Below are 13,034 nucleotides of genomic sequence, written 5' to 3'. Positions count from 1 at the left end.
AAAATTTTTAGTAATGAAAAGAAATATTTATTTCTTCTCTGATTTAGTGCGAAGCTATCATTGTATTGCAGTGCTTCCGGTTATGGCTGCTCCCTGTTGTTTGTGAAATTTTGCTATTCACAATGTCAAAGTTATTTTATAAATTATCAGCCGTATCATCGACTGGACTGATTCCTAGGTAAGTTTTATGCACCTTATTTAAACTGACAAACTGGATATCGTCTAACAGACAAATTTTGCATTAATTATTATGCCTCGTATGTGTTTGTCCTTCACATGTTCCCTACGAAAACTTGTTTAACCCCAGGTCAGCCGTGATCGAGCAAATCTTATTATCAACATTATTGCAACTGTGACCACTTCGTCTTTTTCTTTTTCCGGCGGAGACGGACTATATGTAATCTGAACCTTTCCCCCCATTATTTATCTTTTTTTTTTTTTTTTACGGAATCCCACGTTTTAGGCTATGGAGATTCCGATTCTGAAAAAAAAATTTCAAAACTCTCAAATTCAAAATTTCGATTTCCTACCCTAGGATTGTGGGCTGAGATATACTTCAGCGACATAAAGTCTTCAATGTCGCTTCTCGTGTTTTTTTTGTTTTTGTTTTTGTGCTGTGGTCAAACCCTCTCTATGTTTCCATGTACGAAAGGAGTGTAAATTTAAAAGGGATGCTTGAAGATTGTTGTGGAGGAATTTCAACCATGTTTCGTGGTCTGCTACCACAACAGCTCCTTTATAGGATCCAGTTAGCTCAAAATATCATCAGGAGGAACCACGTCCGGTTTCGGCCCCTACTCCTCTACCGTTTTGACGTGGCGCCACCACCCACCCCCCTTTCGGAGGTGTCTTCAGCTCTGGTGTTGGGTGCATGTCTTCTTTCTTCTATTCCTTGGCCTCTTCGATGCAGCATCAACGAGTGTCAGCGTCCAACTGACTGTCTTGTCAAATTCCCCTTTTTTATACCTGCTGCTAGGCTCCAGCGGGCTGCCCCAGCAAGTTGTCACGTGACACTGTCTAAATTTCCCGCTGCTAGTGTCCAGTAGGTAGCTCCAGCAAATTATGAATTCACGCATGTTCTAATCTATATTTCTTTTCTTCTCCAAAGAACACAAACAGTTTTTACGTTTTTTTTAATAGTGGGTGGGGCAAAATTAGTAACCGGGGTAAAGTGAGTAATTTTTGATTTCTCGTTATTTCCCCCCCCCCCCCCCCATTGCAAGTATTGCTTCATCTTGAGAAGTAATACTTGGTCAGCATCATTGTTGTTCAAGTTGAGAGAGTCCGATATATATTCAGGTGACTGGTACTTTTGTTTCAAGAAATTTTCCTCAACTTTCCACGTAATTGAGATTGCTAATAAAGTAACCATTAGGGCATTATGCATTCATATTTTGCAACTGCATACATTTCCTGCATGGCATGCTTTCTAGGCTGTCGTTCTTTACCCAGGTCAATTCTGATCAAACAGACTAGTGGTCAGTAGCATTGGAACTGTGATCAACTTTTTTTTTTTCTTTTTAGTTCTTAGAATAATGGGTGAGAACATAATTTTAGTGTTATAAAATCTTTAGCATGATCGATTACTGGCCTACTGTTAGGTTTTATCTTCCTGTAACCAATAAAATAGTCACAAGCAGACCGATAGAAGACCCTCTCCAAGGACACTCAGCCTACAAAAAATAACAGTCGAGTCTCACTCAATAGTCTTAGAAAAAAGAAAGGACGGACCTATTGCTTATTGCATATCTAGATACACTATTATCATCCTTACATTATCATGTGCAGTTTTCCATTCTTGCATGGGTTGGCTAGGTCTTCACTATGCCTGGCTACTTGCTGCAATCCTTTGTCATCTCTTCCATGAGTTCTAGCCTCTCAAGATCTGTCTTTGACTTTTTCCCATGCCTTTGGTCTTCCTCTTCTGCTGGTTCCTTCCACTTAGATTACTTGGCACTTCTTTATCCTGTTATCATCCTTCATATACATCACATGTCCAAACCAATACAGTCTTGTACACAATATTTTTTTACTCTCAGTTCGTTTGTGCTCCTTTGTTCATCATCATCATCATCAAACATCCGTTTTCCATGCTGGCTTGGGATGGACTGCTTGACCAGAGCTGGCAAGCAGGGAAGCTGCACCAGATTCCAGTCTGATTTGGCTTGGTCTTTATATGACACTGGCATGAGTGTCCATGCACACTAATATTAACATCTCGTAAAGCATATCTGCCTCATTTCATTCAAGCCTTTGCACATACGCTGCATCCAGTGCTCATGTTTCACGTCTATACAACAACACATTTCAAAAAAGGGTTATGTAATCTACCCTTAACTCAAAAGTCTCTTTGTTGCCAGCATATGTAACTGCTCCCTGAACATTTTCTTTCCCTGTTCTTACTCTGGTAACTTTACTCTCAAAACACCCAATTCCATACCTAATTAAATTTCCTAAGTAACTGAAGCTATTAACTACTTCTTGAAGCCCTTGGAGTATATGAAAAGATATAATTTCAGGATGGGTTTTTTTTATTTTTACTTACTCCTGTGTTACCCTAAAAAAAATTCCAAATGGTCATAGACCTGCTTGATAAACGCTAACCTGGAGCTAAACAAAAACTATTTGTAAATATAAATTTGGGACACCTTTCTACTCATCTAAAAATTAAGAATCAATCTATGGAAAGTAAACATATTTATATACATAGTACATTTACTTCTGAGTGTGTGTGTGTGTATATATATACACACACACACACACACATATATATATATATATATATAAGATGCTATGTAAAATGCTTTCATTTCTTGTATTACTCGTTAAGGCTAGCCCATTAATATTGATCAAGCCTCAGCTAATAGGGGAAATAACTCTTGACATATGTTTCTAAGCATATGTGATTGTCTACCCTTCATATTACGTTATCCGATTCATTTTTGATATTTTGACACCGCATCTGTCGGATTTATTCATTAAAATAACAGACTTCTTGCTGAGTCAGTTGTTTAAACCATGTAGCTCTCCCTCCAAACAGAACGAATGTATTACATTTTGTAGTCGTTAAAATTTACCATCTATAAGTACATGTACAGAGTAGACGTAATTAAATAATCAGTTTCCTGCAAATGGTTAAGTTTCGGATGATAAAACAATTAGTCATTTGTTGGTTATAATAATGATTTCTAATTAGGCACAACACCAGCAGTTTTGAGTAGAATACTAAGACACTATCATCAATGTCAGTATTTGATTGATATTTATTTTCTCGGCCTCAAAAGGACGAAAAACAAAGTTGACTCTGGCTGGATCTTAACACATAGCTGATTAAGAAATATCACTTATGGATCCCAGAAGATGAAAGCCAAAATTAACATCAGCAGGATTTGAACTCTGTACATGAATGCTAAATACTGCAATGGCATTTTGTACGATACTCTAACGATTCTACCGATTCACTGACTTTCATTTAACATTAATAATTAGTATTGCAATTAAGGTAGCAAGCTGACAGAATTGTTAGCATGCTTAGTAGAATTTCTTTCATCTTTGTTTTGAATTCAAATTCTACCGAGGTTGACTTTGCCTTTCATCCTCTCAGAGTCGATAAAATAAGTACCAGGTGAACACTGGGGTCATTGTAATCAATTTAACTCCTCCCTAAAACTGCTGGCCTTGTACCAAAATTTGAAGCAAAAATTTATTATTGCAATTTAGAGAAATTGTTTCGCCAGGGCTGCCTGAGTGGCTCCTGTGCTGGTGGCACGTAAAAAGCACCATCCGAATGTGGCTGATGCCAGTGCCCCCTGACTGGCTCTCGTGCCAGTGGCACATAAAAAGCACCATCCAAACGTGGCCAATGCCAGTACCCCCGACTGACCCCCATGTCGGTGTTACGTAAAAAGGCACTGTCCGAACGTGATCAATGCCAGGCCTTCCTGTGCTGGCGGCACATAAAAAGTATCCACTACACTCAGTGTTGACATTAGGAAGGGCATCCAGCTGTAGAAACATTGCCTGATCAGATTGGAGCCTGGTGCAGCTGCTGGCTCAGCAGACCTCAGTCAAACCGTCCAACCCATGCCAGCAGGGAAAACAGATGTTAAACGATGATGATGATGATGATGACTTATACACACAAAAACTTACTCAAGTCACTGCATAGTCACTTGGCTTACTAGAATTAGCAGCTTGCACCATACAATTTTAAAAGGGAAAGGATGAATTAGATGGTGAAGTCCTAGATCAGTGGTTCTCAACCAGGGTCCACATGAACCTTGGTGCTCCATATAAGGTTTTGTCCTAAATCAATTTTCTGGAACATAAGATTTTCATTTTAAAATTATGTATTTTCACCTGCAAATCACAAATTGTACATGGTAACCAAACTTTATATTTCATATTTCTTTTTTTATTTTTCACATGGGACAGATCCATCAATTACTTCTCAACATTGTGCAGAAATCTTCCCTCATCTTTGACAAATGGAACAAACTTACTTCCTACCGCATCGGCTGCTGTAAATCCAAGCCATGGAACTATTTTAACACAGAATGACCAAAATCCTGCTGTTCTGCAGCAATCAGTGCGATGTAAGAAAGTTGTCAAGTACAAACCAAATGTATGGAAACGCATACACATGAATAGTCTTCATAGACGCATACTAACAAAAGGAGGCATTGAAACTATATGGAAACGACTCCTAAAAGGACGCCATGTGCTTGTACCTTACGATGGTTTTCTTTTTGATAAGTCTAAGAAAACAAAACACTCATTAACTCAACCAAAGATTTACAGAGAGAACAGATTCATTAAAAAAGAGTTTGTAAAAAAGAAATCATTCTTAGATAGGCCATCAGCCTATTAAATGGAATTTTTATCTGTGTGTATTTGACTTTAAAGACTGAATTAAAGTTTTTGTTATTTTTCTTCTATAACTACTTTGTCTTTTCATTTGTCTTTGACTTTGTGTACATTTTAATAGTTTGTTCTCTTACTTATATGAATTAGTTGTTTCAAATTTGAAGCAGACGTTTTACTTATTCTTAAGTCAAACAATCAACTGCATCATTAATTGTATTGTTTTTTGATTAATTATCATTTTTCAGGTTGTTAACCCATTTGTTAACATATTCCTGTTGAAATGCACTGCTTTTAGTTCATTTAATTTTTTAAATAATTAAGAATTTAGTAAAATAACTTTGTCATTATTAATCTGGGGTTTGGGACATAAATTAACTCTTTACTCTTTTACATGTTTCAGTCATTTGACTGTGGCCATGCTGGAGCACCACTCTTTTTAGTCGAGCTAATTGACCCCAAGACTTATTCTTTGCAAGCCTAGTACTTATTCTATTGGTCTCTTTTGCCAAACTGCTAAGTTACGCGGACGTAAACACACCAGCATCGGTTGTCAAGCAATGTTGGGGGGACAAACACAGACACATACTCACACACATACATATATATGACGGGCTTCTTTCAGTTTCCGTCTACCAAATCCACTCACAAGGCTTTGGTCAGTCCGAGGCTATAGTAGAAGATACTTGCCCAAGGTGCCACGCAGTGGGACTGAACCCGGAACCATGTGGTTCGTAAGCAAGCTACTTACCACACAGCCACTCCTACGCCTATTAATTATGAAATTTATAAATGTGTCCTTCTTTGACAGAAGTAGGCTTTTTACCTTGTCAAAAACAAATAATTTATAAAATTAAAGTTCAAATGACCCTTTACAATAGCTTGAATACTCAAATAAAGGTGGAGCTTTTGTGTATGCATGTGTGCATGTCCCCTTGTACTGTACTTGATGATCATCTAAGGTTGGCAAATTAGCACATCAGTAATAGCTAATAATAGATTTATACATCAGCTGGCTAAAGTAAAAATTTACGTGATATCTGTTAAACCAAACTGTCACCAGAGATGAAATATCTGGTAAAATTAGACAAAGATTAGGCTTAGAATTAATCTACTTCCATGATATTAGTGCAGTCTTTCAATGTCAGAAAAGGGCATTCACCAGTATTGTGAACTAAATCCTTACAGTCAGGTTACTACAACTACTTTCTAAATGAGGTGAGGAGAGAGATATTGCCTGATAGTAATAAGTATCATTGTGTAGAAACAAAGTTTGCAACCTAGTTGATGCTATTTAACCCTAGGTTAACTCTGATTCAGCATCCAGTTGTGACCAAACCCTGCTCTTTATTTTTGTCCTGATATGTACAAACATCACCATGTGATTAAGATGTTTGCTTCACAACCACAGCATTTTCGATAAGTGTCTTGTACTATAGCCCCAACTATTTGCCTTTCTTACTCCTTCAATGCTTCTGTCTCACTTCTGTTAACCCTTTAATGTTCAGATTACACTGCTAAATGTAATGCTTTTTCACTCAAATTGTTTTGAATTAATCATGCCTTATCTTATAGCTTTGAGGTTTCAATGATGTGATTGTTTATTTTTAGAATGTCAATGTAGGTTAGGTGTGAGAGAATAGATATCGCCAGTTTGAATATAAAACATGTAGAATATCTGGGCCAGATATGGCCGGTTTAAACACTAAAGGGTTAAAGGATTAACATCCAAAATGTTAAGACACTTTTTCTTGACATTAAAGTGTTCAGCCAACACCATATTTGTCAAACTTTGTTCCTCTTGTGTTGTTCATATTCTATTAACGATTAGATTTACACTATGTGTGTGTATGTCTCCTTATCCTGACATTGAGCACTGTTTGCAATCATTTGTTAGCAATCTTTTGCGAAAACCTGTGCAGAGCATCAGAAAATATTACCTTGCTTGGAAACAGGTGAAAGTCGGTGAGAAGAAGAGCATCAAATCATTGAAAATCTATCTCAATGAATCCTGTACAATCATGGACAAGTAGACATTAAAACAAAAATTTACTCCATGTACCCAGAGCTTATTGTGTACAGGACTCAGTGCACTACAGCTATTTTTGTCTTGTATGATAGAAGATTGAAGCAGTTGCTTCAATCTTCAGTATTCAATTGTGCAAGACATCAGTATTGAAGGTGCAGAGACAACTGGTTAGGTTCACAAAGTCGTGGGTTTGATTCCAGGGACTGGCAATATGTTGTGCTCTTGAGCAAGGTTGCTCCTGTCAGCTCAGCTGAAAGAAGTACCAACTAAGTGCTGCTGCAGCTTTCTCTCCTGTCAGTTGTCACACCTTTGATATTCTGTTGTAGAGGCGCAATGGCCCAGTGGTTAGGGCAGCGGACTCGCGGTTTCAATTCCCAGACCGGGCATTGTGAGTGTTTATTGAGCGAAAACACCTACGACTTTGTGAACTTGCACGTTAATTTCACGAGCAGGCTGTTCTGTTGATCGGATCAACTGGAACCCTCGACGTCGTAAGCGACGGAGTGCCAACAACAACAACGATGCACCTAAATACCCCTTGCAGAGCTTCATTTGAGAAGCAGTTGTGTAAAAACTACCTCATTTGCTCATCCAGCTCTTTGATACTTTTAAAGTGTAAAATAAAATGTAGATCAAAGTTACAGGTCATACAACAATCAGATTATCAACATTCAACTTAGGAAAATCTAATTTGCGGGGATTTTCTTTCTGTTTAATATATATATATATGTGTGTGTGTGTATGTATATGTATAGACATTAAAAAATTATCTCAGAAATTGATTTTTTTTTTATTTCTAAGCACAAATTGTAGACCTTTCCTCTGTGAAGCCTGCTTTCTATAGAGGATGTTACATACAGACTTTTCCCAAGGTCATTAATCAATATTGCTTGTTTGAGTAGGTATGAAGCCTTGGATTAAAGGATTAGCAATTTAAGTAAAGTGAGATAGCTATAACTGAGAATCAAAACCAGATTATATATTTTGTTTGTTAAGACATTACTCTGCAGTTCTCAAAATAATATTTTTTTTTCTTTGTGTTCTAGGTCAAATTTTGTGGCATAGAAATAATAGTTGATTGCAATTTATATTACTGGTACTTAATTTTGGCCAAACCCAATAAGACTGACCCCTAGCATGATTTGAATACAGAATAAATAGAAGGGAAGAATTGATGAATGATCCTTAGGGACTTCATTGACAAGCACTATGTGCTTATCATGCAACAGCCATGAGAGAGTACAATGATGGTTCCAGTCGCCATCTTTCAGGAAAGTTTTACAGTATAAAATCTTTTCAGTTAGATACAGACAAATTTAGTACCCACTTGGGTACTAAGAAAAATAAAGAGCTAACAACAAATATCACAAACCGTTTTGTCCATTGATGTACCAACTTCGCCAATCTATGCACCTGGACTGGTGCTTCTGCTATACCACCTTGCTTACCCTACTCTTAATATTGTATTTTTTTACTTCTAATATCAAGGAAGTGTGGAGGCACAATAGCCCAGTGGTTAGGGCAGCGGACTCCCGGTCATAGGATCGTGGTTTCGATTCCCAAACCGGGCGTTGTGAGTGTTTATTGAGCGCAAACACCTAAAGCTCCACGAGGCTCCGACAGGGGATGGTGGCGAACCCTGCTGTACTCTTTCACCACAACCTTCTCTCACTCTTACTTCCTATTTCTGTTGTACCTGTAATTCAAAGGGTCAGCCTTGTCACACTGTGTCACGCTGAATATCCCCGAGAACTATGTTAAGGGTACACGTGTCTGTGGAGTGCTCAGCCACTTGCACGTTAATTTCACGAGCCGGCTGTTCCGTTGATCGGATCAACTGGAACCCTCGACGGAGTGCCAACAACAACCAAGGAAGTAAGTCAATTAGTTTATGTAAAAAGCACCAATCAGCTTCCAAAAACAAGTGTTATATAAAGCTTAAAGATACCAATAAATTTAGATAATGGCAATCAAATATTTTAAATCCAGCAAGTGTAGAGAGCATTCTTTTCAAAGTGGGGGAACCTGGACAATGAAGCAGTTTCAAGATCACGGTGGCACGTAAAAGCACCCACTACACTCTCCGAGTGGTTGGCGTTAGGAAGGGCATCCAGCTGTAGAAACTCTGCCAGATCAGATTGGAGCCTGGTGCAGCTTTCTGGCTTGCCAGTCCTCAGTCAAATCGTCCAACCCATGCTAGCATGGAAAGCGGACGTTAAACGATGATGATGATTGATATGTGTACTCAGCTTCTCATGAGGGCACAGGATCGTAGAGGTCACATCCCACCCATCTTTGCTTATTGTTGTACAACAAAAGAGAGGGTCTATTGATAATGGCTATCATGACAAACGTCTGGCCATATCTGATGTTATATTTTGGAGACATCTGCACCTTGGTACAGGACAAAATCTATTCAACTATAATTATGTTGACAGAGATACACAACATGAAATGGAAAACTTATCACAGGGAATGGAACAGAGATTCCCAGTGTGGTGAAGTACATCTTGGTTGTGGCCACTCAGAGAATATTATACTGGGGTTGACCAACTGAAACTTAAAATTATTTCTATAATGAGATTTTACTTTAAATATGAGCACTTTATTACAGGTGGTCTCAAGCAGGTTGGTGTATAAATGATTAAAGTATCCGCTATTGGTGCTTTGCCATTTACTTTAACAGCATCCAAATGAAGATAAAAGTGCTCTCTCTCTCTCTCTCTCTCTCTCTCTCTCTCTCTCTCTCTCTCTCTCTCTCTCTTTCTCTCTCTCTCTCTCCCTCTATCTCTCTCTCTCTTCCCTATTTCAACTTCTTATAATAGATATCTTATAGATCTAGTAGAATGTTCCCAAGTCCTTGTATTTATTCAGATGAGCCATGTTACTTATCCCAAAGTCATGATTGACAAGCCCTGAATGCAATGAGTATGCTTGATTCTAGGCTTGTCACATTAATCATTGCTGTAGTTTCAGGGTAACCAAATGGTTAAGAAGCCCTCTTTGCAATCATGAGATCCTGGGTATATAAGATATCAGGTGTACCAAGTTCAAAAGAAAAGGTATGTACTATTTATAGAACATGACAGCTGGATAAAGAAATGTCAAGTAATCTACCAGAAGGGAACCTGCGGGAGAGAGAGAGACATGGAAAGAAGTGCATAAAATTAATCTCAGAATATCAAATGTTATGGAGATTGCAAGAAACTGTAAATATGTAGTGATACACCGCTGGAAAAGACTTGTCCAAGCCATGGAAAAAAGTGGATGTAAAACAATGATATCAATAATAAGGATAATAATAAAAATAATTTCTTAAATAGGTACAAGGCCTCTTTTTATTGGCCACAAGGGCCCAGAACATTGGGGACAGTACAAAGGCAAAGAAAACAAGAAACAGTTGAGGGGATTTACATCAAGTGAATGGGTGAGATCAACAAAACAATGACATTATTAATAAATAGCAATAACAGTTTAGAACAAAATAAGAATAAGAAAGTATCCCCTAAATAGGGGAGCAACCACTTTGGGTAATATGAGACATCACACACACAGTCCCAAATTACCTGGTTGCACTAAAGGCAAACGCCTTCTTGCAATTCTTGCTACGAATCTATAGCTGTATAGTTAATGCAGGACCAATTAATCAGGCCAATTTTTGTCATTTTCGTCCACCTTTCATAAACTTTACTGGAGAGCAACACCTCCTCTGCTACACGCATCTTCCTCTTCGAGTTGTAGTAGACAAAGTTGATTAGGTCTTGACCTGAGAGGAAAAAACTCACTCCTCGAACCTTTCAACAATATCCACCACACAATTTTTTTTGCCATAGCCACTAGACAGAAGAAAGACTAACCACTCTTCTTAGCCAAAGAAAGGTGGTAGATCAATCTTCTTGATTGACTTGACTAATCTGTCACAAATATGATAACATCTGTTCAACTTAAATCTACAAATTAGCATTACATAGACACTGAACAAGTGTGTGCCTGGTAGTTTCATCACCCTGGATGCATCTCAGACAGGTTCATTTGCCGGTGGTTCCACAACCATGCTTGGGAAGTTTATCCCAAACAGGCAAAACCCCTTCCCCTGTAGCACTGCCAGGCCAATAATAATAATAATAGCTTCAAATTTTGCCACAAGGGCAGCAATTTGGGGGTGGTGAGTCGATTACATCAACCCCAGTGTTCAACTGGTACTTATTCAATCGACCTCAAAAGGATAAAAGGCAAAATCAACCTCAGCTGAATTTGAACTCAGAACGTAGCAACAGACAAAATACCGCTAGGCATTTCACCCAGTGTGCTAACGATTCTGCCAGCTCACCAAGGACATCAGATAAATAGAAAGATTTCTCACATAGGCGTAAGACAAGAAACTTTGGGGAGAAGCTGGTATAGATGATTATATAAAGCCAAGTACCTGACTAATACTGACTTCATCAAATCTGCAAGATGGATGGTAAAGTCAATCAGAGCTGCATTTGAATAATAATTCAAATAACAATTATATTAATCAAACATATTTCCTTTTTATTACCAACTCTCAAAATTTGTTTCAGCTGTTTACGTTTTAAGTTCAAATCTTACTGAAGTCAACTCTACCTTCGGTGGAGGTGGAGGGGGGGGGTCAATAAAATAAAGTGCTCAATAGAAAAAGTATTCATCAAATACTGGGTTCGATATGATCAACTAACCCCTTCCACCAGATTTATAGCTATGGGTCGATGTAAGAAACAGTTATTATCATTATTATTATGATTATTATTATTATTATTATTATTATTATTATTGTCGTTGTTGTTGTTGTTGATGTTGTTGTATTTTGAGAAGAGGAGTCTTCAGGAGTCAACATATTTTAATCATTTAGATTCAGTTTTACGAAAAACATTATGCTAAAAGCCAAAAATTTATTTGCAAAAGATTGGATTTCATACACACACACACACACATACACACACAGATATGTATATGTTATATATATATATGTATATTATATGATTTATTTGTATATATTCATAAATATGTGTGTAAGTATATATATATATATATATATATATATATATATATATATGTATATATATATATATATACAGGGTGTCCGCAAAGTCTGGGTACATGGCAATTAACACATACTTTAAGAAATTATTTCTTATATTTAATTGTTTATGCTATGATTTTATTTACTCCATGAACCCAGACCTTGTGGACACCCTGTAAATATATATATATATATATATATATATATATACATATATATACATATATATACTCACACATACTATATTGGTTTCATATTTTGGCACAAAGCAGTTATTGTGGTGGGGTGTTTAGTCAATTACATTGACCCCAGTGCTCAACTGGTACTTATTTCATCGACCCTGAAATGATGATAGGCAAAGTTGACCTCAGTAGAATTTGAACCCAAAATGTAAAGACAGACAAAATGCCACTCAACATTCTGCCCAGCCTACGAACGATTCTGCCAGTTCACTCCACCTTGCTTATACATATTATATTATGATATATTTGTGTATATCATTTGGATCTTTTTAACCAACAGATTCTTTTGGCTATACGTTTGAATGTATCAAGGCGGCGAGCTAGCAGAAACGTAAACATGCTGGGTGAAATGCTTAGCGGTATTTCGTCTTTACGTTCTGAGTTCAAATTCTGTCAAGGACAACTTTTGCCTTTTGTCCTTTTGGGGTCGATAAATTAAGTACCAGTTGCATACTGGGGTAAATCTAATCGACTGGGCCCCCTCCCCAAAAATTTTGGGCTTTGTGCCGAGTGTAGAAAACTATATATTTGAATGCATAGCTGGGTGTATTGGTTTGATGTTTGTGATGGCATAATGATTTTATAGGTGTCGTTGTTATTGAAATATGAGTATATCTGATGACACATTTTGTATTGTAGATGTTTTCATTGTTGGTAGTGTTGTTATTGTTGTTCTTGTTGTTGTTGTTTAGCCCCCAAGTTGTCCCTGGTTGACAGACTTATACTCAAAGGCATCCAAGCCTTGACCAAACTGTCTGTTTAGGTAGGGAAAAATCTAGGACTGTTTTATCAAATGGGTTCTTGCCATAATATTAAGACAGTAGGCAGTGAAGGCTGATTTGAGGGAAGATATGGC

General features: G+C 37.5%; 1 protein-coding gene across 1 annotated transcript; it reads left to right on the top strand.

Annotated features, from left to right (window-relative positions):
- The first annotated feature begins 21 nt into the window (after positions 1-21).
- On the top strand, positions 22-4,940 carry LOC106869483 (uncharacterized). The gene is made up of 2 exons (XM_014915241.3): positions 22-178; positions 4,435-4,940. The coding sequence occupies exons 1-2, from the start codon at positions 123-125 to the stop codon at positions 4,868-4,870; spliced, it is 492 nt and encodes a 163-aa protein (XP_014770727.1). The 5' UTR covers positions 22-122; the 3' UTR covers positions 4,871-4,940.
- The last annotated feature ends 8,094 nt before the right edge of the window (positions 4,941-13,034 follow it).

Source organism: Octopus bimaculoides, chromosome 6, assembly GCF_046866305.1.
Source record: "Octopus bimaculoides isolate indiv1 chromosome 6, ASM4686630v1, whole genome shotgun sequence".
In the NCBI taxonomy this organism is placed as follows: Eukaryota; Metazoa; Mollusca; class Cephalopoda; order Octopoda; family Octopodidae; genus Octopus; species Octopus bimaculoides.
The sequence above is the reverse complement of the archived record's forward strand: the minus strand, read 5'-3'. Positions and strand labels throughout refer to the sequence as shown.